This window comes from Lissotriton helveticus, chromosome 4_2 (assembly GCF_964261635.1).
Source record: "Lissotriton helveticus chromosome 4_2, aLisHel1.1, whole genome shotgun sequence".
Lineage (NCBI taxonomy): Eukaryota > Metazoa > Chordata > Amphibia > Caudata > Salamandridae > Lissotriton > Lissotriton helveticus.
The window spans coordinates 64,413,069-64,439,102 of NC_136064.1; the positions used below are offsets into that span (position 1 = coordinate 64,413,069).

A 26,034-nucleotide genomic window follows, 5' to 3' on the forward strand; every position below is an offset into this window, starting at 1 on the left:
CCCTCACCCACCCTCAACCCCTCACCCTCACTCACCCTCACCCTCAACCCCTCACACTCACTCACACTCACCCTCAACCCCTCACCCTCACTCACCCTCAACACCTCACCCTCACCCTCACTCACCCTCAACCCCTCACCCTCAACCCCTCACCCACCCTCACCCTCACTCACCCTCACTCACCCTCACCCTCACTCACCCTCAACCCCTCACCCTCAACCCCTCACCCACCCTCAGTGGAGAAGTGTGGCTCAATGGTTAGAGCGGCAGACCCTGATGCAGAGGTCTGGCCCGGGACCAGGGTTCGATTCCCGCCTCGGCGGGTCTTGGGCTCAATTTCCCCGGACCTGATAATTCTCGCCTCGGTGCCTAGTCTAATCATGGGTCCCACTCTGTGACTCTGGGCAATAGCTTGCTTAATCTCCACAACGGCCCCAGCAGCGCTGTGGATGCCTGGCTTCACCTTGGGGGTGCCCAGGAGTGGACATTTCACAGGAAAGCCAGGATGGGTTCCGCAGCGGTATGAATACAGCGCTACGAGGCCTCTGGGTAGAAGTGCGCTATATAAAATACAAACATTTACATTGTGTTACAATAGGTGTCACATTTGCGAAAGATAAAACTATCTAGAGATGTAGCATAACGACCAGAGCTGCCATATAAGTCACGTAAATACAAAACATGTTGCATTCCAAATGCTATAGGTGTCACATTCGCGAAAGTTATAACTATTGGCATTGTAAATGACAAAGCCATCAATTTAGCAATTTTAACAACGAAAAAATAAATAAATTATGTCATTTACAAGACCAATAACTACAACTTTTCTAATGCGAGACCTATTGCATTCCAACCCCACTCACACACGCAACGCCACTCACACACGCAACGCCACTCACACACGCAACGCCACTCACACACGCAACGCCACTCACACACGCAACGCCACTCACACACGCAACGCCACTCACACACGCAACGCCACTCACACACGCAACGCCACTCACACACGCAACACCACTCACACACGCCACGCCACTCACACACGCCACTCATCCACGCAACGCCACTCATCCACGCAACGCCACTCATCCACGCAACGCCACTCATCCACGCAACGCCACTCATCCATTTGCAAAACGAAAAATGTCAAACTCTTCTATTGCGAGACCTATTGCATTTTCAATGCTTGTTGGTCTTGTCAGTTATTAGGCTTCATGCTACAGGGCAAAGAAATTTACCTTTTTAGAGAAAGTGATTGTCAAAATGGTAATAGCGAGAAGGCGAGGTGTGTACCATGCTGCACTGGTGTTACTTTTCTGTAGCAGAAGTTGATATTAATAGGAAGATAATTGGAACCAAAGCAATGTGTTGGCAGAGGTAAATTTAGACACAGTTTATAGTCCATACATTTAAAAGCAGACAAACCGCATGCTGGTTGGCTTGGGCAGAGACACACCCTGGTAATATATTACATTTCAGAGATTGTAAGCCATTCCACACGCACTACCTAATTGTTTCTTGGAGCTGTGTGACCCAATATAACCTCCCCATAAACTGAATTGCAGATGCTTATGAGTATCAACCTTGGAATGGTAAGTGCGTGCTTGACCCCCTGTGATTACAACCAATTACATGTCGGTGTATATAAAGATCGACGTCTTAAACCACTAAGTGGGAGATTTACAAAAATGTTGCCCTGCGTTAGCGTCACAAAAGTGATGCTAACCAAATCAAAATGTTTTTTTCGCTATTTACTTTCCAGCGCAAAGCTTGTTTTGTGCAGCAAAGCCCCCCTAAAGTAGCGCGAAGCACTGCTTCGTGTTACTTAGCACAGAGGGGGTATTACATGGGTGGAACTTGGCCGTTCCCATGCATCCACCAATGCCTTTTGACGCAAAACCCTATTTACAAAGATTACTAGACATGGTTTTGTGCCAAAAGTTAACGCCCTTTCAAAGTAGGCGCTAACAGGAGAAATGCTTTAATTTCTCTGTGCTTTTCTGACTTTGTATGCGTGCTGCACTGTGCAGCAGGCTTACAAAGTGGGAAAAGCTTCCCATTGTGTCTAGACATAGTATTTTGTACAAGAAGGGTACCCTTCCTGTATAAAACCTGCTAGACGCATGCACACACCGCAGCTCTACCAGCGCAAAGCTTGTTTTGTGCAGCAAAGCCCCCCTAAAGTAGCGCAAAGCACTGCTTCGTGTTACTTAGCACAGAGGGGGTATTACATGGGTGGAACTTGGCCGTTCCCATGCATCCACCAATGCCTTTTGACGCAAAACCCTATTTACAAAGATTACTAGACATGGTTTTGTGCCAAAAGTTAACGCACTTTCAAAGTAGGCGCTAACAGGAGAAATGCTTTAATTTCTCTGTGCTTTTCTGACTTTGTATGCGTGCTGCACTGTGCAGCAGGCTTACAAAGTGGGAAAAGCTTCCCATTGTGTCTAGACATAGTATTTTGTACAAGAAGGGTACCCTTCCTGTATAAAACCTGCTAGACGCATGCACACACCGCAGCTCTATGGCGCTAAGGTGTGTGCATGGCCGCTGAAATCTGCACAGGCGCTAGGGAAATGGGAGGAGAGAGCCATATTTCTGAAGATATGGAGCGCTCCTGTTCCCTCCCTGTCGCGCAGCTCGCTGGGAGCTGTGGTACGTTGCATGACTAATTTGTAAATCTCCCCCTAGGTTGTCTGAGTGGGATTGAAGCACAAACGCATGGTCTTTAGGCTACACAACAGTCTCTCCGTACCTTAGTCTGTGATCTACTGTTAGAATCAAGAGTTGTGATTTGCAGATTCTACTTCGTCTCTTGAGCAGCCTTTCAAAATGCTGATGCCTCTGATAAGCTGATGTGCAGCTTTACGTGAAACAGTGGTACCAAGAAATCTTAAATCCAATGATGTGCGATTAATGTGTAGCCACCTTTAGGGTTCCACTGCAGTCTGAAGCAGAGGGAAGCTTATACTGCTGCTGGCTGTGCCTAGTGTGTCTTTTGTGACTCAGACCAAGCACCACATTTGTGTAGAGACTTTAAATTAACTGTAAATCTACTTCCTTTGCTATACCTGGTCTGTGTGTACGAGAAGCCTGCATAGCTGCTACTCTTATTGTACTATGCATGTCTGTTGCATTGCTACTGGTGTTTGATGTACTTGCTTATATATGAGAAGCTGTATTGTTGCAGCCTGTTCCTTGTGCTTATGTGAGAATTCATGCACACAACGCACATCTGCAGTTGTATGTGTGTTTACTAATTATAATTTTTTATATAGTGCTTCATATTTCCATGTGCAGTTTCTAAGCACCTTAAAAAACAGATGTTACTATTACCCACTTTATGGTACTCAGTTTCTCAATTCAGAAGAAAGGAATGCTAAGTCTGCCCTGCTAGGATTTGAACTCCATTGCAGGGGATCAAGATGATTGCACAGCTGCTAGAGTGATTTACGTTTTCTTGGTGTAATAGAAAATGTTGAGATTTTGCCTACAGCTGTTATAGCCATTGTTTCTGCATGAGGGAAATGGCATCGTTTATATAATTGCTATGGCCATCACTTGTCTGAGAAGAGGTACAAAGAGCAACCCATAAGACTAGTAAATGTTCTTTTTGCACCAGGACCAGCTTTAGTTGTTTTGCCTGCCTCGAGTAATAATACAAAACATTACAAATAAATACATAGATACATATATAGAAAGACTTGGGTTATCCCTCTTCATCCACTGGTCTTTTCATCTGTCATTCACATGGAGGTGCTTACCACTACAACCTACATCATGTGTTGTTAATCTCTTGCTCTGCGAGCAACAACTTGTTGTCGGAGCACATGTTAACATTTCACTAAAACGAAGTACACTTTAGCGCCGGGCTAGTGGACCAACATAAATTTGCCAGTGCTTTTCTATCTTTCCATTCTTTATAATTTTTTAGTCATCGATGTGTGCTTAAATGATGTCTTCATTTTAACAGTAATTTAAAATCAATAGCACCTTTTATTTGTGCCGATTGGAATCATATTTTCCTATGATGTATATTAAAACAAAAAATGGGTTCTCTGCTAGGCAGTGCACTTTCTGTTCAAATAAAATTGTATGCAATGGTTATTTATGTATAATTTTCTTTAATTTATTATTTTATTGGGAGAATGGCTGCATGTTTTCTTTTTCTTTTTGTTACATATGCTTGAAATAAAATATTTAAAAAAGTGTACCAGTGTTCAACCATGTTACGGCAAGACATTTTAGCTTTCCTTGTTTGATTCGGAAACAAAAAAGAAAATACCACAATTAAAGAGAAAATACAGAACGTATTAAATACCCCAACTGAATATTCAGTAACTGTAGAGCTGTGACCTTTTGGGGGCCTCGGTGAAATCCCTCCTTCGACCTTGTCTGTGCCTCTTACTAGGGATTATAAAAGCAACGTTTTTGACTTTGGATGTAGAGTTATCTCCTTCCTATTACCTTCACTGCCGGACATAAGCATTTAATTCCTGTCTGCCTCACAACTGGCAGTGGTCTTCTTGTTGCCTTTTTTTTGAGTTCACAGGATAGACACTGACTGATTCACTAAGAGCAGTAACTGGTCTGCTGCAAGCACATATGTAACTACTCTTCCGCCATATTTCCTGATTCTCCTCAACTAACTATTTCACATAGCACTTCAATGGGAGCTGTAGAAGTTGTAGGGCCTGACAATATGGTAGGATGAAAAAGGGGATAAGGAAGAGGGGTGAGAATATTGGAGATTTATCAGTATAACTCCAGTGGCTGGAGAAACAAGCATTTGCAATGCAATAGGTCTCGCATTTACAGAAGCTTGAGCTTTTGGCATTGTAAATGACAATGCCTTTTATATTCTGTATTAAAAACCAAAACCTAAATAAAAGGCATTGTTATGTACAATGCCAATAGCTCAAACTCGCATAAATGCTAGACATATTGCATTGTAAGTGCTTGTTTTTATATGTAGTTGTTAAAGTTACCATAATTTATTTTGCCGCTAGGGTTGGGAAACATTTGAACTGGTTACGCAGGCATGTACTCTGCAGGCTGCACCCATAGAACTACGATGATTTTATCAAGAAAGTGAGCCCTTCCTACTAAAAAAATTTGAAGAAATTTAAAAAACATATTTTCCGTATTCCACTTGGAAATTGCCACACACATCAAATATATTTGGTTAATTTGCTTTTAGTGTATTTTCTGAAATGTAAAGTCACGCATTGTAGTCACGCATAACTTCTGCCTGGCTGTGAAGCCCTAGCACTGCTATCCTGCCTGTAAAACTAGTGGCTAGAGTGGCACTGTGACGAGCACGCATCTCCCGGCAGGCTTCGGGGGCTGGCTACAATGTTTAAATTATTCCAAGGCGCCGCATTATTTTCTGACAGTGATTTGTGTCAGTAGAGACCGTGCCCAATTTCTATTCCCGCCGTGCAGGACATTACCTCCCGCTGCGGCGAGAGCGGGAGGCTAGAGGTTTGGAACTCTGGAATCCTGGCTGGGCAATGGGCACTGCTCTCACAGCCGCGCGGTACCGTGATTGAATCCCTGCGACCGCCGCTGGAGCTCAGGCACACGCTACAGTGCTGCAGCTCAGCCTGAATGCAGCCAGGCCGAGGGAGTGCAGTAGTTTGTTGTGGCCTGGAGGACTCCCTCTAAGGAGGCAGACGACCTGGTCTTAAACGGCATTTCCCGACCGCTTCTCATCTCCCAATGTAAGGAAGTTTGTTTCTGTCAAAGTGCAGGTAACATTTAATATATGTTTTTAGCGCGACTTGCTGCAAGCTCTTTAAATCACACAGCGCCCTGGCTCACTTACCTGCCGCACTCAGCCTTTTCCCCCGAAAGAAATGCCCAGACTGAACTTAGCGGCGTGTCGACTCGGTCACACATACCAATCTGAAACCTTGGCAGCTATGAACTAGTGGCATGTAAAACCAGCGAGAGAGGTGTAGGGCTGGCGTTTCAGCACAGCGCGCGCATGGCGCGCTTACTCTTTTCCCCCTCCTCCTCTAACACTGAAATTAACTAGGAGGACGGAGGGAGGGGTGGAAATTGAAAGCGCACCATGCGCCTGCTGTTTTGAAACGCCAGCCCTACGCGGGGACAGGAGACGTGCACGCGTACGGAGTGCACATCTCCGCTTTATATTTGTATAGAGACACTGCGAGTAAAAGAGACACGTGTGCACCTCTGCTGTCCGGGCAGGCACGCGTGCACTCATTGTTAAAAACAAAAGTGAAAGCACCCACGGCGCGCAGAAGCGACTTCGTGTGTTGCTTTATATTTGCATAGAGACACCGCGAGTAAAAGAGACGCGCGTGCACATCGGCTGTCCGGGCGCGCACATGTTCTGTCCCTCTTCGCCCACCAAACCGACTATAGGCTCGCCAAGGCGTGCAGCGCATGCGTCGCTAGGCGAGACCTAAAAAATGAATTGAGAACCGTTTTTAGTTCAACCAGATGAAGATGGCAGCTAACTACATGATCTTTACCCCCCCTAGCCCAGTTCTGACTCCAGGATCTAAATCAATCTTCCACTCTGTTGTCCACTTTGAAAACAACAGACTTCTTAACATTGAGGCGGTGGGATGAGAAGAGATACTTTTAAGAGAAATGTGTAGGTATAAATGTATCCTTATTAAAAAAAATGTACCTATACATTGGGATCATGATCTAAAGCCTAAAAACCACTGAAATGTGCTTGGTTTTGTAAGCTGCACTAATATAATCCCCAGGTGCATTTTCTTGACGTCACAGATATGACACCAGAAGTGACAGCATCACTGCCAGCTCTATTAGGATCAATTATCACTTTACCATTGACATCTTCGATCACTTTGCTATTTTAAATGCAGTTATAAAGGTAAAGTATATAGAGGAGACAGAAAATCAGTTACACTCACTAGTATGAGCAAATGTGGAAAAGAAGGATTTATACCACTTTTACACTGTTTCTCACGATATGTGTGTTTTCAAGAGCATTGTTATCATTGATATTTTTTGTGATGACGTCTGATAGTTCTAATTTGTGAGCAGCACAATGGAAAATTGTTTCAATAGCTCAACATAACTGGCAAATTTTAGTGTTTTGGGTAAAGATTTGCTGACCTATTCTTTTTGAGTGAAGATGTTATCAAAAATATTTGTTTTCCACTTTTTTGATACATAAGCCAAGTAAAGAAACATAGCTTCCTTTTAGCATTTTTTTCAGTAGCTTGTTGATTTTGTTATGATATGGCTATTGGCACAAGAAGGGCTTTGGCCATATCCTGCAACCTCTCCTCTTGGCACCACAACTCACTGTGCACATGAATTGGCCATGGTTAGTGGGTCCTGGTCACAGTGCGGAGTCCACTCCCCTGTACCTAGTCACTACTCCGAAGCCAAGTTGACAAAAAGCTCTGGCTATGCCATTTAGCCGCCTATTTCCACGAGAAGATAAAAACTATCCAAGATATCTTCTCTTCACTGCACCGGGGGTGAAATTCAAGCGTTTTTTTAACCCACCTATGCTGCCTAGGAGCTCGCTATTTATGCAGTTCCCCCACGTATCTCCGGATAACTCATTGGAATTTATGAAGGTCCTTCAATCGAGCTCTCCATCCGATCCCTTCCCAGCTAAGACTCTGGTGTCACTAGCCGAGGTAATAAACCCCGTACTAAATCAGATTCTCGATACATCCCTGGAGTCCGGGCTCGTGGAAGATAGGTGGAAGAATGCTAAAATACTTCAGTTGCTAAAAAAAAAAAACAAGAGCAGACCCCGAGGCAGCCTCTAATTATAGGCCAATATCCTTGCTTCCCCTTTTCTCGAAGGGTTTGGAAAAAGAAGTCAATGGGGTCATTACCACCTATGCAGAAGTTTATCATGTTTTCCACTAGAGTCAGTCCGGCTTCAGGTCTAATTTTAGCACTGAAACCGCACTCTTTGAGGTCTCGGAGTCCATCAAAGAGACCTTAGACCAGGGAGGTAAGGCTGTACTGATACTCTTGGATTTATCAGCGGCCTTTGATACCGTGCCCCACGACCTGCTCCTTCGGAGGCTTCAAGAATTCGGCTGTGGGGGCACGGTACTCCAGTGGTTTGCTTTGTTTCTAGATAATAACCAGCAACCGGTATGGTCCCCTCCGTTCGCAGCACCCATCCCCCCTTAAAGGTAGGTGTCCCGCAGGGCTCAATCCTTAGCCCCACTCTTTTTAACCTTTATATGTCCCATTTGGCGTATCTGGCCGAAGAGCATGGAGCGAAAATTGTGTCATGCGGATGACACGCAACTGCTTTTCACCTGTGACAAAAAGTCAGACTTTAGAGGCGAGGCGATAAATGCCTGCCTCTCTGAGGTGTTTTCCTGGTTCCAGCGACACCAACTTAAGTGTAATCCTGATAAATCGGATATTATACTTTTCGGCCTCCCTTTAGACAACGTGTGGCGAATTTGGTGGCCACAGGATAATCCCCCCAGCCCCTCGGTCAAGACTGTGAAAACTTTGGGAGTCAGAATGGAGGATAATCTATCCATGAGCTCCCAAGTACAAGCCATGGTGGGCTCATGTTTTGGAGTGCTTAAAATGCTTAGACAGTTCCTGCCACTTCTTCCATTAACTCATAGACAAACGGTGGTCATGGTGTTGATCCTCTCTAGATTGGACTACGTCAACAGCCTTTACCTGGGAATCCCAGAATACTTGTTAACACGCCTACACAGGGGTGTGGAATTTAGTAAAATATCTACTTGTCCATGGGACAGGTTGCTTCATAAATCTGCTTGTCCTGTAACAAAATCCACTTGTCCCTTTTGTGCCATGTAATGCAGCAGCAATTTATGGCAGCAATCACATCATATATAAGAGCTCTGAAATAACCTTTCTTAATATGTCAGGGCTCCTTTCATAGTCGGGTTTGAATACTAGCAATTCCCTTATGTTGCCACGTTTCTGCAAATCTACATACTGGGGCTGAAGGTAATGGTAGGCAACAGTTCCAGGGTTGGAATGCCCTTTTAAGTCTGTGCAAACCTAATCACTTGCATGTTTTAAGGGTTTTCACCAACTCTTCTCTGCCTATACTGAGAAAGGTTGGAAATGTACTCCTGACCATGGCAGACATAAAACTTCTACTAGCGTTGGGGAAAAGTCGTTGGAGGGAAAGAGAACTTGCAAACACTCAGATTTTCGCATGAGCAAATCTACAGCTGTACATTTGCTTATGCTGAAAAGCAGTTCACAAATCTTTTCTAGGAGTATTATTTCTTGGCCTACTTCTGTAAAGTGTTGTGAATTCATAAAAGTCGTATATTTGCATTTAATGCAAGGACATGGGTGCACTTTTGAGACATTATTTAATAATTGGGCCCCTAATTAGGTCTGGCGTTAACCATGACCTTTTGTGTTTATTAAAATTCTGTCTCTCTATCGGCTAGCTTCACTGTGAGTGACAGAATTCTGTTCTTTCACAAGGAGCATATCGACAGTCGTTTTGTTCAGTGCCAGGAACTACTGTGGCAATGTGTACTTTTGAGACTAATTTCTTTTTACTTTTGCCAATGTTTGTTATAAGGGTGAGGGCCCGGCAGCTCCCATACCAAGAAGGTTTTACAAAAACCATGCCAAAGCACGTCACACATTGACAAAACCAAAAAGGCTGACCAACAATTTCAGACCTACTGGCTTTACCAATGCTTATTTATCTTTGTTTCTCATAATATTAAAACTGATTGCACTGATTTTCTATTATAAATATTTTGGGGAAATATGAGCATACTTTAACACATTTTACTGAATGATGTTGCAAAGAAATGGTACCTAAAATTTTACAGTAGTTTAGCGAAAGGTTTTTGCATTTTTTTGTGAGCATTTTATTTTTGAAAGCAAAGATTTATCAATTTTGCATTCAAGCTTCTGCAAATATTTGCATCTAATCAGAGAGCATTCTGGGAGAAGTATACATAGCCTCATATTGCTAAATATTGAAAACCTATGCACACGTTTGTATACAGGAATCATTGTTAGTTGTGCAGTCTGACCTTACAACATTTACTTAGAGCGCTCACCCTAATAATAAAGGCTTTGAATTAATGAACCATGAATACAAGTTTGAACAGAATTAACACATGGACACAAATATTACCTTAACTGCAGGCAATGCTTTTCCCTGATCTATAATGTGGTACTGTAAACTGGCAGCCAAAGGGTTTGTGCTGTAGGGGGTTGGGCCTACTTTACCCAAGGACAAAATACACATGAAAACTTGTTGCCCTTGACCCCAAACAATATGTCCTTGGCGTCGGGCTATAGGAATTCCACATCCCTGCCTACAGGTGGTCCAGAATGCTGCGGCAAGGGCTGTCTTTATGCTTGGGCCCAGAACTAGGATGTCCACCTACTTGAAAACCATGCATTGGCTACCTATCCGCAAGAGGGTTATGTTTAAGGCCATGGTTCTAACTTTTAAATCTCTCCATGGGACGGGGGCCCCTTACCTCAGGAAGAGATTCCAGTTCTAGTCCCGCGTCGTGCTCTGAGGTCGGCTGCCCTTCAGTTAGCTTGCATCCCTAAATCCTTTTATGCCCGAGTGGAGGCCGCTCCTTCCAGGTGCAAGCTGCAAGAATCTGGAATAGTCTCCCCCGGCACTTAGACAGACGCAGGATCTTCTCCCTTTTAGGAAGTCATTGAAGACCTGGCTCTATCAGCAATAGTTGTGATTTCTGCATGATAGTGCCCACGGTTAGCCCCTCCTAGAATTCGTAGCACCCGGAAATTCAATCGAGTAGAAGTCCCATATAACATAACATAACAGTGGGGGTGGGTTCAGACTTTAGCTGGCTAGCAACTCGACCCTCATACACCAGATCACATAAGGACTATCTTTATGGTTTCCAGTAGGCTTTAGGTATCGGGTATATGCTGGTTGGCGTGTTAGAAGTAAAAAAATATTTTTAAACAATTATGTTTGAGAACAGTCAGCAAATGAAAAAGAGCACAATGTACCTTATATCCAAACCAAAAATCGCAAAACTCTGAAATTCCTGGCTCAAAATAGGCTGTTATTTTAGCCATCTTTTTTGTTAATGGCTTACATGATTATTCTTGGAAGTGACCAGATCACTGTCAGCACTTGACTAGGACCACAGTGCCAGGAATAGGAGCCCCATAAAGGTGAGCAGGGGCATTCAGTCTCTCCACTTCAGATTATTTATCCAAACCACACAAATTATTAAAGTACCCACCCCTAATTTGTTTTCCCAAACAGGCTACACACAGACCTTCCAGTTAGTCCAGAGGAAGACCCCACCAAGACGGTTATATTATCGCACATTGTTCAGGGGTCGAAACGTCGAAGCTTTATTTTCAAGTGTTGATGATCACCCAGGATAACAAACTAATGATTAATCACTCACTGGGCTGATATTTCTTGTTTTTTCTTCAAAACTTCACACTGTATTTAGATATCATTTTTCTATGTAGTATATGTCCTTGTATCTTGTGGAAGGTATTGTGACATGTAAATATTTTAATGTTTGTGCACTTTAAGTCCTAAATGTTGGTTTCAAAGAACTGTTCTGTGTATGTAAATATATGTACCTTAATAAGTGTACACTATTTTTTCAAAATACCGATAAAGAAATATATATCGTGAAAGGAATTTGAGAGTTTTGCGATTTTTGGTTTGGATATAAGGTACATTGTGCTCTTTTTCATTTGTTCACTCTTCTCATCCATTTGGAGAGACATAATTGTTTAAAAAAATGTTTTGACTTCGAAGAGTGGCAGAACCACTGTTACTTATAGCATTAACCCTCAGGTTCTGCACTAGACTGGGCTACTCTATTGCTTTATATCGGTTGAGGTGTTAGAGCAGCTGATTGCTTCATAAGCTTCCACTGTGATGACTTGGCACCTGAGGTGATGTGGATGAACATTGTTTAGGAAATGCAGAACCAATGCTGATTTGTTCTAGAACTTTCTATTGCTGAATGAAAAGGCTGATGCCAGCAGCTGGTGAAACTCTAGACCAGTTATTCTCTGAGATCATGCCCTGTGCTCAATACATGGGTGATACTGGGGTAGCCATCCAACCATTACCTCTTCTTCGTGTGCCCACTATTGCTGACACCTTAAAGATCTCTATAAACTCCAGTAATCCTGAACAAAGAACTCCATGCTCGATATTATTCATTGTTTAAAAAGCTATTGTGTGCGGAACGTCGGAACTCAAGTTAACACAGGCAAATGACTACTGATGTGGTGGTGGCGGCTAAGGACACCAAGGGCTTCCGGTCTCTCATGAGCAGAGGAGCATGTGATGCTACTTCCTTTAGAAAGTCTCTATTAATCTCTACTGAAACACTAAATATTTTACAGCATACTGTTAGTGACTTAACAAGCAACATAACAAGAACTACAGTTTGTCAAATGATTATGCCGTAGAAAATAATTTACAAGTATTACTTTAACTATAACATTTTCTATACTTGGCAAGGATTCTGACTTTGGCAGCTCGAGCCATAACACGGTGAAGACTTTTGAAAACAGTGAACCTGTTCCCACTTTTTAAGAAGAGCAACACATTTGACTAAAAGTGTTACCGTCCCATTACGTTTTTTAATGTTTAAGGCAAGACCAATTTCGAGAGTGGATCCTAGTGAAATTGGGGAATGGATTATTATTAAGAGGGAACCTCCCAGAAAATCAGGCAGGGATCACGTCTGACCTTTGCACAATGGGCCACTGAGTCCTTGTATCTTGAATTGTGTTTTTGGGCTCTAACTCCAAGTTTAATCAGCTATGAGCTTGGCTCAGTATTACAAGAATAGTTTTTGTATCACTGGATGAAAATGTGCCTACTTAATGCTTATTTTCTTTTCCTAGTTTGCAGGGCTCTCTGATGTCTCCATATCAGAAGACATCCCTGTGGAGGGGGAGATCACAGTACCCATGGGATCCCAGACACAAGAGGATGACTACTCTACCTTGGATGAACCAGTTAAAGACACTATTGTAAGTGGCTATGACCTACTAGTTAAGTAGAACATGGAGATTGAAAATAGGTACTTAGTAGGAACAATAGTTTTGCAGCCTGAAGCTAGTGCGGACTAGTGCACATGCTGTGCACTAGTCCGCCATCTAATGGTTGAATGTAAATTTTGTCCTACATGAACGTTTTTCTACCATTAATGGAGCCAGGAAAGCCTGCTTGATGTTGATCTTATGGCATAATGCCCCGGTACATAACGGCAATCAGTAAATTCTTTTCCCCTTGCTCTTACATGGTACCTCTTCAGAGTAAATCCTATATTTTACTTTAGTTTTGCACTTCGCCCTTATAGTGGAAAGGTGAGCAAGTCACTAGTAAGTCTGAAAAGTTTCCAAGCTTCAAAATAATTGTTACAGGTAAATTACTAGTTTTTTGTATTGTTACAGGTAATTTACTAGTTTCTTTTGCCAAGAGAACCTGTTTTAGAATAACATGCTGTACATTAACTATGCAGCAACATTTACAGTTCTAGTGGTGGACATTAAGATTGAGTGGCAGCAAACAATGTTTTTGAAACAGTTTTTTCCACTTATGCTTCTTTCTATGGTTGCAACAAACAACAAGGTCTTGGAATGAAGGAATGGTTTAATTAATCTCAACCACTAGCGGTCGCTCAGCCATATTCCAATCCATATATTTCACCCCCTCCCACTATGTCACTCTAGACATAGTCCTTGGTTGAGCAGTTCTACAGTAGTGTTGTGCAGACATTTATACAGATAACCATGTGGCTGCAGCACAGATGTCTTCTAGTGACAACATAAAATGTGTATTTGTAAAGCGCACGTTCACCCCGACGTGCCATCTTGGCGCTGAATAACAGTTGTTTATTGTTACCCAACTCAATAGTACTCATTTTATCAATCTCAAAAAGGATGAGAGGCTGAGTGGACCCACCGGGATTTGAACCTGTGACCATGAGGTCGAACACAGGCCCCTGTAGTGAATGCATTAGTCCACTGAGCCGCCAGACCCGGCTGATGTCCTCCCTGCATGACAATGAAGCCCCCCTTTTCCCCAGTAGAAAGTGTGGTTGATCTTAATTTCAGTGTTTTCCCTGCTATTAGAGATTTTAAGACTGGATTTAGTCTCATTACTACCTCTTTCTTGTGCATTTAAATTATGGATGTTGATCTGTTCATTCTTGTAATTCACTTACTCTCCCTTGTAATGCCATGGGTATCAAAGCAGTAAAGTAAGATGATTTAACATTTTCTTGGCTCAAAATCTGGTGACATAAGTCTATTTGTAATAACATTTAAGTTCAAGTTTGGTAGGTGACGTGTGGAATATTCCCCCAATGTTTTTTTCTAAAAACAATGGGCCACATGTATCAACACATTTCCCCATAGACTCAGAATGGGCAAAACCCTTTGATAAATCTGGCCCAATAAGTTGTAACCGCTAGTACCCGAAAAGGATACAGCAGATAAATACACTTTTTGCATTCCAGGTATTAAATTGGTGTATAATAATTGGCATAAAATACTCCACAGTTAATCGTTCATTGTGTAATTGTCTTTGTTGATTCTTTGCTCTACACCAGGAAACAAAATGTTTAGCTGTGTAGTTCTGGTAGTTCCAGATGTCGATATTCAATGACTGTAGGAGCCTTGGTGATAATTATTCTGTGCCATATTTGAGAGGGGGCACAGCTTTGTAACCCCTGGTTTGTTCAGTTAAAAGATGGTTGGTGTATTTCCTATGTGGCTTTGCACCACCTGGCCTGTATGAAGCTTTGGAAAGACTTCTGTGCCAAATGCTCAGTCTTGAATTCCATACAATTGATACGTTTGACTGCGTCTTCCGACATCCAGTCATTTGAAGCGTGCCCCTCACCCTAAAGGCAAGACACTTGTCATTATCTAGTATTTGGGACCTGCTCTCTCCTTCTCCACGTTGTCCTGAATCCCACATTTTAAAATCTTGTATACATGCAAAGTGACAACAGCTCGATCCACCCTTGTCTTGTGATGACTGTACCACTGACTTGCATGCAATTCCTGCAGATGTGTAGGAGCCCCGGCGGTTTTAGGTGAACTCTTCAAGACAACACACCTATTTTATCTCTAGTTTTACTTTTGAAGGCTGATATCTGGCAAAATACAAACCTAATCCAGAAATGCTGTGTAATGGTACGGCCAGTGCTAGGACCATATAAATCTCTGCTCCTATAAAAATAGTTTCTTGAGCAGGCGTAGGAGACAACTTTTTCAGATTGTTCATTAATCCCAAATTACACAACAAATGGATCACATGTTGCATTCCTGGCATTGGTAGAATTAATTCACCTTTAGCAACTATTCATCCAAATAATAATCTACAAGTAGGGACTGTCTTCTTAAATCCTCTACCAGCACCACCAGCTATGTTGTAATCAATCAATCAATTGAACTGATGATTGGGTTTCCTGGCACACACACACTCTACTACTGGGGTAGATTCATAGATGACATTTTGATTATCTGCACTGAATCTTCTGAGGAATTGCTTGAGTTTGTTGCATATCTGAATGCTAATCCATATAATATGTATTTTACACTGAATTATTGTAAAGAAAGAATTCAGTTGTTAGAAGTGTAATTATATGTTACCAACATGACACTTCAGGGACGGATGTATAGAAAAGAAACTTCCTGTAATTCAGTACTACATGCATCCAGTGTACACATGAGAAGGCAATTAACTGCCATTTCATTGGGAGAAATTGTACCAGCAAGAAGAAATTGTACCTCACATCTAGAATTTAAACAGAATGTTATGTTATGTTATTAGGGGATTTGTATAGCGCTCAGCTACTCAAACAGAGTGTCCCGGCGCTGACAGACCCGTCCAGGCACAGAACGAAAGACACAGGTGAAATTATTGGCACAACAGCCATGTCTTAAGCTCTTTTCGGAATGATAGAGATTGTCGATCCTCCTTAGTGTCACTGGCAACGCATTCCAGGCCTTAGGCGCCAGATATTTAAAAGAGCGCCCTCCTGTTCGGGCCCTTTTTATGGCCGGAGTTCTGGCCAAGGCCCGTGAAGCTGAGCGAAGGGTCCTGGCTGGATGGTGAAAGCCAATCCTGTTCCTCAGGTATTGCGCGCCCTTGCCATGCAGGGCCTTGAATGCGATTGTGAGGGTCTTAAAAACAATACGCTGTCGAATGGGCAACCAGTGGAGCGATTGCAGGATCCCTGATGCATGGGATCTCCGGCCAAGACCAAAAATTGCCCGCGCTGCAGAATTCTGTACCACCTGCAAGCGGGACAGGAGATAGTCAGGGAGTCCAAGATAGAGCACATTCGCATAGTCCAGCCTGGATCCTATCAGAGCCTGGACAATCGTCCTTCTATGAGAAATAGATAGGAGTGGAAGAAATTTCTTCAGCATTTTGAGCAGGCCAAAACACTGTCCGACCAGGCTCGTGATCTGAGGTTTAGAGGAGAGACCATTGTCCATTTTCACTCCGAGATTTTTCGCCACTGAAGTATCTGTGGCCGGAGGAAACCTGTCAGCCGGCCACCACGATTTCCAACCAAGGTCCGGGGAACAGCCAAAGAAAAGAATCTCCGATTTGTCGGAGTTACACTTCAGCTGATTAAGATGGAACCAGGCGAAGACGGTATTCAGGCAGTTCCTGATCCGCTCCCCATCAAAATCGATGTTCTTCTCACAGGTGAAGAGGAGTTGAGTATCGTCGGCGTAGTAGACAATCTGGGCACCACACGACTCAGTCAGCGCCGCCAGAGGGGACATATAGATATTAAAAAGAGTGGGGCTCAGAATGGAACCTTGAGGAAATCCCACCTCCAAAGGCGGCACCACGGCTGAGTACGGGGTGGCCCAGACTGTCTGTTGAAGGTCCGAAAGAAATGATTTGAACCATCTGAACACCGTCCCCTCAACCCCCATTTCCGAAAGTCTATCAAGGAGACGGTTGTGGGGGACGGTGTCAAATGCCGCCGACAGGTCCAACATCACCAACAGAGCTTTCCCTCCACCGTCAAGAACCTCCTTGATGGCCTCCGATACCTCCAACAGTGCTGTTTCGGTGCTCATATTGGCCCTGAAACCCGACTGAGTCTGATGAAGGACACCATGAGTCTCAACATTAGAATATTAGTGATAATAATGCCGAGGTTTCTGTCAAGGGGCTACGATTAACAGTGATGTCTGCAAGTGCTAAAGCTATGAAACTTAACAGGAGAAATACCTTAAGTGATACTAATAGGAGAAATTTGAGTCCGCAAGATACAAATAGACTTATTACATCATATGGTAAAGAAGTTGGAAAACTTATTAGAATTCTTAATAAACATTGGTATCTCTTGAGAGATGAAGACTTTTCCAATACCTGTATTTCTTTGGGTCCAAGTATCACTTTTCCACAAAGGTTGTACATTAAGGAACATTATTAGCCATAGTTGTCTTAGCTTTTCAAATGTTATACCTTGGTAGTCAGCACTGACAAGTTGTTTCTTTAAATGTGGTCACTATCATGTTTGTAGACTAGCCAAAGACAAAACTGCATCTTTCAACTATAATAACAGCCCTCATTTTCAAATCAGGAGTAACATCTATTGTGGTACATAATTTGTAATATATGTTCTCTTGTGTAAATGTAAAAAGATATGTCGGTGGTACAACTTGCCCTTTACATGACAATTTCTGAACACTTTAGGGCAGTTGCAGGGTAATGAAAAATATCAGTTTGCGTTACTTACTCTTGAATGCAAGATGCAGGATAGTCACCGCAGTTTCCATTGTAATGTTGGATGCAAGAGAAGCTAATAGAAAGTTAAAACTGAGATAGCATAAGGCACTCTGGATTCTGAAGTTAAAATAGGTCGAAGAAGGGCTTAATATCGACCATGAACTGCATTCTTTTCTTGGTAATCCTTACAGTGATACTATCTTGTACCTTATGTAACCCAATATGTTAACTTATGGCACATCTGCTGTAACTATAAGGAATATATTACTATTCTGTACTGTACTTTATATTGCATTGTTATTTTGTTTATATAAGACTATGTACTACTTGAATGGTAGCGATCACACCATAACTTGACACCCATCAATAGGAGTCGTCTTTTTCTCTAATGAATTAGAGTACTGCATACTCTACACTAATATTTGTTTTCATGATTAGATATTTTTGCTTACAGTTATTTGAGGTAATACTGATGAGATAGTACGTTTCACTTTGATGTTAACTATATAATTGAGGTACTCCGAATTTCAGTAATTTGTAGCAGCTTAAGAGAATTATACTAATATGGGATATGAGCTCTAAATGTACAGTTATGTAGTTAATAAGAGGGACTCAGAACGACTATAATATAGTGCCACTTTAGAAGATTATAGTAATGAGCAGCCTGGTATAGTTCGGATTCAGTTCGCCACATATAGATGTGGGTCTGGTGTAATTTGATGACGCCGATTGGGAATGCTTTATGAAGACAAGGGTTATTTTTCATTCTAATAATTTTAGTCTTATGAGTGACATTTTTGAATTTACATGTTTGATATATGATAAATGTTCATTAAGAAAATTGAATCTCATTTATGTTTTGTTATGCCCGTTTTCATGATTAAGATGGGTTTCTTACTATTTCAATATGGCGCCACTTTCAAGAAGCCTCATACGATTATCCCTTTTTCCTTGAGTGTTTTTACACTGCTCCAAAATGCTCTGCTCTAGAACTCCCAAATACCGGCGCCAATTCAGAACGCCTTTTGAAGACGAGAGTTATTTTTTATATGTATCATTCTAGTCTTCTGACTGAGGTTACGTTTTTCTAGCCTGTTTGACGATTAATATGGGTTACCTACTATTTCAATATGGTGCTGCTTTCAATATCATTCCTGCAATAAGGCAGCCCTCTTTCTCTTGAAGTGTATTTATTCTGCTTCAATATGGCGCGGTTTCAGAACGGCAGTATGGTCCCCGTTGTACGAAGTAGTAGTACCCTCCTAGCCAGTAAGACCTGATTGAGTCTCATGGGGGCTCACTGATTATTGCATTATTGTTGAGAATTTTACTTTTATACTTGCATACAAGTGTATTTTTTATATACTGAGTTTTTTGTGGATAGATTTTTTCAGATTAACCATATGATTTATTACATTAACTGTTATATCCTCATGTATGGGGTATTATACTGTAGAGCATGAGATTTTATAAAGTGGCCTGGACATTTATCATATAAATCCAATAATCTAGCATATGTGCTGATTAAATTATCCCCTTTGATATGGTCGGTTAGCATTTCTGACTGTATACTGGTCTCTCACATGGCTAAATTGATGGACAATTACCAAGACTCTGATTTGATATGTCATTCAAATCTCTGGATATTTCAACTGTAGAGTTGGTGTATTGCTTATGTGATAATTACAAATCAAGTTGGATTGTCACTAATGGATATGATTAATATCTTTCAGATGACATTTACTTAAGTGCAGTAGAACCCAGATTAATAGTTTGGGAAATTCGTCCAACTATAGGTGAGCCCTTAGCCAATTACCTTTTATTCTACTGATCACTTTTGGGTCTGTGTAGGGTCATTTTCGTTCCTATTCACATTCCTCACTGTGACTTGTTTGATTGTTGTCAATCGCTACTTGCGCATCACCAATTTTAGTGTCTCATTCTATGTATATTGAGAGGCTTATATAATCCATTTAATTGGTTAATCTTGCTACATATTTGGATTTTTTTACTTTACTTTTTTACCTTTGGGAATCTTCAGTTCTTACTCTCTTTTCACTAGGCTATGGTGGAGGACCAATGTGCATTACTTGTAGCAAATAATGAATCGTGTATCAATTACTGTCCTAGTCTTTTGATGTAATAACTTCTATAGACAAAACACTTGTTGGCTTGTGTGTGTGGAAACAGATTCATTGATTGCTGTTTTATGAATAAAGAACACAATATGATCACACACAGAGGAATTGATTATTTCTTGGTGCCTGAGTGCTCGAGACTTCTTTTCATGCACATGGATTTTGAAGTTACTTTTGGAGCAGGCATTTTTTTAAGTACCTTAAACTAATGATGTTACCCACCACTACAAACCTGTTTATGGTGAATATTATACATGGGATGTGAAAAAAGCAGAAGTTTGAAGTGGCTTTATTACCATTGAATGTATTACCACCATTGACTAGTGCTGCTGTAGAAGTGTTTGTCATTCTTATCTAATCACCTCAGATGCCATATCTGTTTATATACATGCACAGCCTATCCTGGACCACGGGCTCAAAACTCCATATTTGGACAGATTTTGGGCAGTGAACCTGCAGAGACCACCATATTAAACTCTTTTTATTGGCCTACATTGACCACACTTTTGTGAGTACTCTGATGAATTAAGGCTCTGGTGACCTCTAAGCTAACTGATTATTGAATAATCATCCAACGGATTGCCAAAGAGTGGTGTTGTGCTTTCTCTTTCCTCTTTTTAATGACTGTTGTATTCCAGGTTTGTACAATAGAAGAGTTAAGTGAATTACTGTTGCTCTATTTTTAGTTTTTTGTATGCATAAATGTAGGTCACCAGTCCCATCTTTTCTACTGTAAAAAATGATTCGACATTTGTTGCAAGTTAAGAAGTGTCATTCAAAATTGTTAGCTCTTTACTAGATAAGAAATGGAATGAATTCTTTAATAAATTAGTTGCCAGGAAACAATGTTACTGTATCTATAGCAAAGGTTGCTGGCTCTAATGTTGGTTGTGGACTAAGGGAGAGATATTTTCCTAGATTATTACTTATTAGTCAGTTTAGACATATGCCACAGTATCTCTTTTACGTTCCAGAAACAAACCATACACAGTTCATGTTTCATAACAGTGGTAGATACCGTAAGATATTTTTTGGGTCGAACCTGGGCAGCGCATGTGCTGCTCTGCGAGGCATGCTTTATTCGAGTATGGAGTTGAAGCTCTGCCCACTCACCACCCATGTTTTTCATTGGTTTGTGTCATTGTACTTTGTAAATCCTGGCTTCAGATTCGTTAATAGGCTTGTTAGTCCCTCCTTAGTGCCACCTTGTCTTCATTTGCAACTTCCCATGAGGAATGGCCCTTTTACTTCTGTTGTTACCTGGTATGTCTTCTTTTGTCTGTAAGGACTATTTTCTTTAATGAGTTTATTCTACTGCAGGCATTATATGTTTTCTTGCAAGATTCAGAGCGCCCTGCACGCATTCACTTTCCAAGCAACCCGGGACAATGGCGGATGCTTCTTTGAAATGAAATAAGTCTAGCATTTACAAGAGTTTCAGCTGTTGGTATTGGAAATGACAATGTCTTTTATTTATGTGTTAATTATCAAAACAGATAAATAAAAGGCATTGTCATTTACAATACCAATAGCTTAATCTCTCGCAGATGCAAGACCTATTGCATTGCAAATGCTTGTTATAATAATGGTACATGTTATTGTGAAGAACTGGTGCTGACGTTGGGAGTCGCAGGGTGGCATAGTTAGGAGGTAAACAGGTAGTATTTAACATGTTGCCTTTATTGATATTAGTCCTGTCTTTCAAAATTCATGTCATAAACTGATTTTCACATTACAATAGTTGCAGATTTTCTCTTTTCGAGTTTGAATGAAATAGTATTTAAGTTCCATGGGTATTGCAGGAATTTAATTACTGTTCATGTTCTTCACGTTGCACAATGAAGTCTTGTGATAAGGATGCAGGTTAAAGCAGAATATTACAAGAAATATGTAAATAATGGAATCGTAAATAAAAAATCTACAAATAAGAACTTGAGTTAAAATCATTTGTATCCTGCACTGCTTCTCCCTTAATAAGAGAATAGGAGTTTGTTTTGGTAACGCAAGGCTTTTATTTTGCTTTTCAGCTGCGTGACCTGAAGGCAGTTGGGAAGAAGTTTGTCCATGTCATGTATCCCAAGAAGAGCACAGCTTTGCTCCGTGACTGTAAGTAGCGAGTGCAGTGCTCCCAGGAGCTTTTTGTACTCTTAATGTGTTTTTCATACTGCACACTTACTAAATTGATGAATTATGACTGCCTTAGGTATCATTACGAATGTAGTGTGCCATCATGTCACCCATGGGCTGTCAGAATGTTTTGCACGAAGTAGTTGTCAGGTCATAAAGAAAATGCCTGGTGACTATTTAAAAATAAATGTTATTGCAGGACATCTTGTTTTAAATCTAGTAGATGTAGATTTGGGTTATATAGCGTCAACATTTTAAAAATGAGATGGCCATGTATTCATCTGATCAGCAAATTGATTCATTAGTACTGTAGCTATGGTACCTATGCCAAACAGATGGTTGATGACCACACCCTGTGATGCACAGCCATTGTGTGTTACCCACACACACTCAAAGGCTTTACTATATAGGGTGACAGTATCTGCCTAGGGTGACATTGCGGCAGAATCAAACCTCTAATATTAACTGTTTTTGCTTAAGATACAAAAAAATACAGAAAACCATTGACTTATCTTTTTTCCTGGAAATATGTTTCTGTTTTATTCGCTAGTGATTTAAGACTTATGGTATTTTACTTCCACAGGGGATTTATGGGGACCCCTGGTCTTGTGCGTGACCCTAGCACTGTAAGTACAGCCCCTTTTTCCTTCAAAATCTTGTATTTGATATCATTTTAACAATCACATCTTTCATGCTGTTTGTTGGCCGTTTCTATGATGAAGTCCTTTACCATGCTGCCAAGTGACTCATTTAGGATGTGTACTCTTATCTGGCCTTGCCTTTTGAATAACAGTTTGCTAGATTGTAGGACAAAACAGCTTTCTTGCATCTTTCGGGCTTTTGTCAATATGTTGCTGTGATATCTGTACCGGATCCTGTGAAATGGAAATTAAACAAACAAATGGTTTTATTGCACAATTCTACATATCTATTTTCTGCCGCATTCCGTGATTTCATAATCCAAGTGTTTACAGACAAACTCCGCGATTTGTAAAGTCACACAGTCACACTATCTTTTTGGCAGTAGTTCTGATAGATGACCAAAGAACTTTATCTTTCTTATAGAAAATCATACTTTCTTTTTGTTTCCTGAAACTCATTGCATTTAAAGCCTTACTTTATGTTACCTTTCGAGGGCTTAATTGACCTTACGTTCAGTTAACACATTTTAATCTGTGGTAAAATGTTGGCTTCTATTTTTTAAAAGGAGTGCACACTTTGAGTGTGGAAGTTATAATCCATATTACATTATCCCCACCCTTCACTTTTTGCTTTCCTGCAAGAAAGTGGCCTTGCACATATGCCCTGAGACCTATAAGTGTAATCAAGTGTCATTCATTCTATTTGCACAGTTTAATAAATTTTTATGACTGCAGCAGTTGTGCTATCGGGCCTTCTGTCACTTTGGGCCTAATTTGGATGTCGGTTGGCAAGCCTCCGACCAACATCCAAGGTCTAAACTCCGACTGCCTCCATACAAAGATGGCGGTCGGAGTTTAAATCAACAGGTTAGTCTGACTGGCTTCCGAAGGGCTCAAATAGCCTATCATCCAGCCAGAAGCCGCATATAATCCCTAACAAACAGCGTTTCAGCCTTCAGGATTATGATGTCGGTTTCCTGACAGGCTTTCCATGTTGGGCGGCCCTTCTCTCATAAGCCTATGGTGTGGGCCTGGGGGGGAGGCGGTAGAGGGGGGGGGCAACTATGGTGCCCCCTGTAAATCCCTCCACCTTGTCTGCCACACGGTGCAGGGATTTACAGAAACTCCCATTTCTCTATGGGAGTTTTTGCTGCGTCCAGTTTCTGACCGCTGCACAAGCTCCCATAGAGAAATGGAAGCTCGCGATCGCACCATGTGTGGTTTCATCAGAGGTCGGTTGGTTCCGCAACTGCAGAGATGTCGGTCGGAATCAACTCTGATGGACATCATAATGAGGTCTTTTGGCTTATCCTAGGTACCTACGCTGCATGAACCATCCACTTGTCATCACTTCCATCTCTCGCTGTGTCAAACCGATACTCTCCCATTAAAATATGCACAAGCAGTAGACTCTGCATTTGACTGCCATTTAGTGGCAACACTCAATCTCCCTTTCGTGCACCTGCACAGCATCCGTCTTGTAATATTCAGTATATTGACAATGGCAGAAGTTTTCCAATTCCTACAGTAACAATTTTTTTCTAAATTTGTAAATATATGCCATTGTTCCCATTCAGTTCTCAAAACCCCGCCGTCCAAAGTTTTTCTTTATCTCACCTCCCTGTACAACTGCACCCTCACATGCTTCAAACAGCGGTTCTTGTTAAAAAAAAAAAGACTCTTCATTCACCCTCTACATGTATCACCCAGTAAATCAACTTCTTTTTTACCGCAATACTGGACCGATTGGTCATCAATAGTCTCATGCACTCCCTTTTTACAAACGACCTACTTTACTACCTTTAATTTGATTTTGTGCCCTCCACTCAATGGAATGGATATTTTCACACATTTCCAGGTTTTCACCATTGCTCATCATAACCATTTTTCTTCCATCCTCCTATTTTTGGACATATCTGAGCCTTTTAACACTGATGATCGCCTTACTCTACTCTCCTCCTTGGACACAGAAGGCATCACAGGCCTAACACAACTGGCTCTCCTCATATCTTTGTGGTTGGTCCTTCTTATGTACCAGACATCTATGCCAACCCCATTTCCAGTTGTTGTCTCACCATTCTCTGTCCTTTGCCCTCACATTTTCTCATTCTACACCATATTAATTGTCAATATCATTTCATCATTTAGTTTCTTTCATCAACTCTGCTGATGAAACCGGCATCTTTTTCCCTACCATCAGTCACTTCTCCAGTCCTAAATCTTCAATTACCTTACAGCCATCTGACACTGAATGACACCAAGGTCACTTATGCTAAACCTTTCTAAAGCTGTGGTCCTGCATCATCTTTCCTCAGTGATACTCATCTTGCTTACTTAGTCTATCCACTGACTTTCTCAATTGCCCCATGTATTCAGAAAGCTTGCGGGTCTCACCTGCCACCCATGATAATTAAACCTTTTCTTATGTTGTTAATTATTGAACATATGTAGGATTCAAACCATAAACCATTCAGTACAGCCAAAACGTGCCTCCCCAGTAGTTTTCAGTCGATTGGACTACCAATAGCCTTTTAGTAGCTCTTCTCTTCCCCATTGCACATTTATACTTCAAGCAAGTCAGATCACTAATCTCCAAGAATAGAGCTGTGCACAACATACTGATTCAAAGCACTGAATGGTTTGTTCCCCAGTTATCTCTTGAACACTATCTCTTGATACAAACCTACTAAGAACCTAACGTCCATCAAATATAACCTAGTTAAACCCAAACTGTCCTGTACCACTCCTGGCACCACACAGTCACCTTCCCCTTAAACTCACCACCAGACAGCTGCATCTCCGTTAGAAACAAAAAAGACAACAGTCTACAGTTCAAAAGAAAGGATTTATTCATTTCCCACAACCATTCTCCTGTATTTTATGTTAAAATCATTCTGCATGTTCCTGCTTTAAGACTAATGTAACTCATACATGTTCTCTCTCTTCGCGAATTCTATCCGCACAATTGGTGGAACTACACCACAATTATCATTTCTGTACATTAACACTCCACCCTCATTGATCATTGTACCGCCTTTGTTGCTATGTGAAATGTTTCTGATGAAAATGTTACTGTGGCTAAATATTATTAGTAAAGTAATCAGCATCAGCAACAAATGTAAATTTTACAAAAGTATATCAAAGTAAAACTGCTGTGCACAGATCCAGAGAAATAGGTTGACTTTTAAGTTTGCTTATTTGAAACACGACAATGATTATTTCCAATCATTATGTAAAATCTACCTATACAGCACAGGCCTCTGCCTGTGTCTGTTTTTTTCTATTCTCTGCCTTCAGTATCAGTCTCAGTAAGGTACTTCTGCTCATTGGCTTCTGAAATGATTCTGTGGAGCTCTTTTTTCAACATATAAAAAGA

General features: G+C 41.3%; 1 protein-coding gene across 1 annotated transcript in view; it reads left to right on the plus strand.

Annotated features, from left to right (window-relative positions):
• The window catches only part of YIPF6 (Yip1 domain family member 6), a 79,225-nt gene that overhangs the window by 6,545 nt on the left and 46,646 nt on the right, over positions 1 to 26,034 (plus strand). The window contains exons 2-4 of the mRNA XM_078640143.1: positions 12,886 to 13,014; positions 21,918 to 21,996; positions 22,601 to 22,643. Of these exons, the coding sequence (XP_078496269.1) occupies positions 12,886 to 13,014; positions 21,918 to 21,996; positions 22,601 to 22,643 (251 nt within the window). The remainder of the gene's footprint in view (positions 1 to 12,885; positions 13,015 to 21,917; positions 21,997 to 22,600; positions 22,644 to 26,034) is intronic.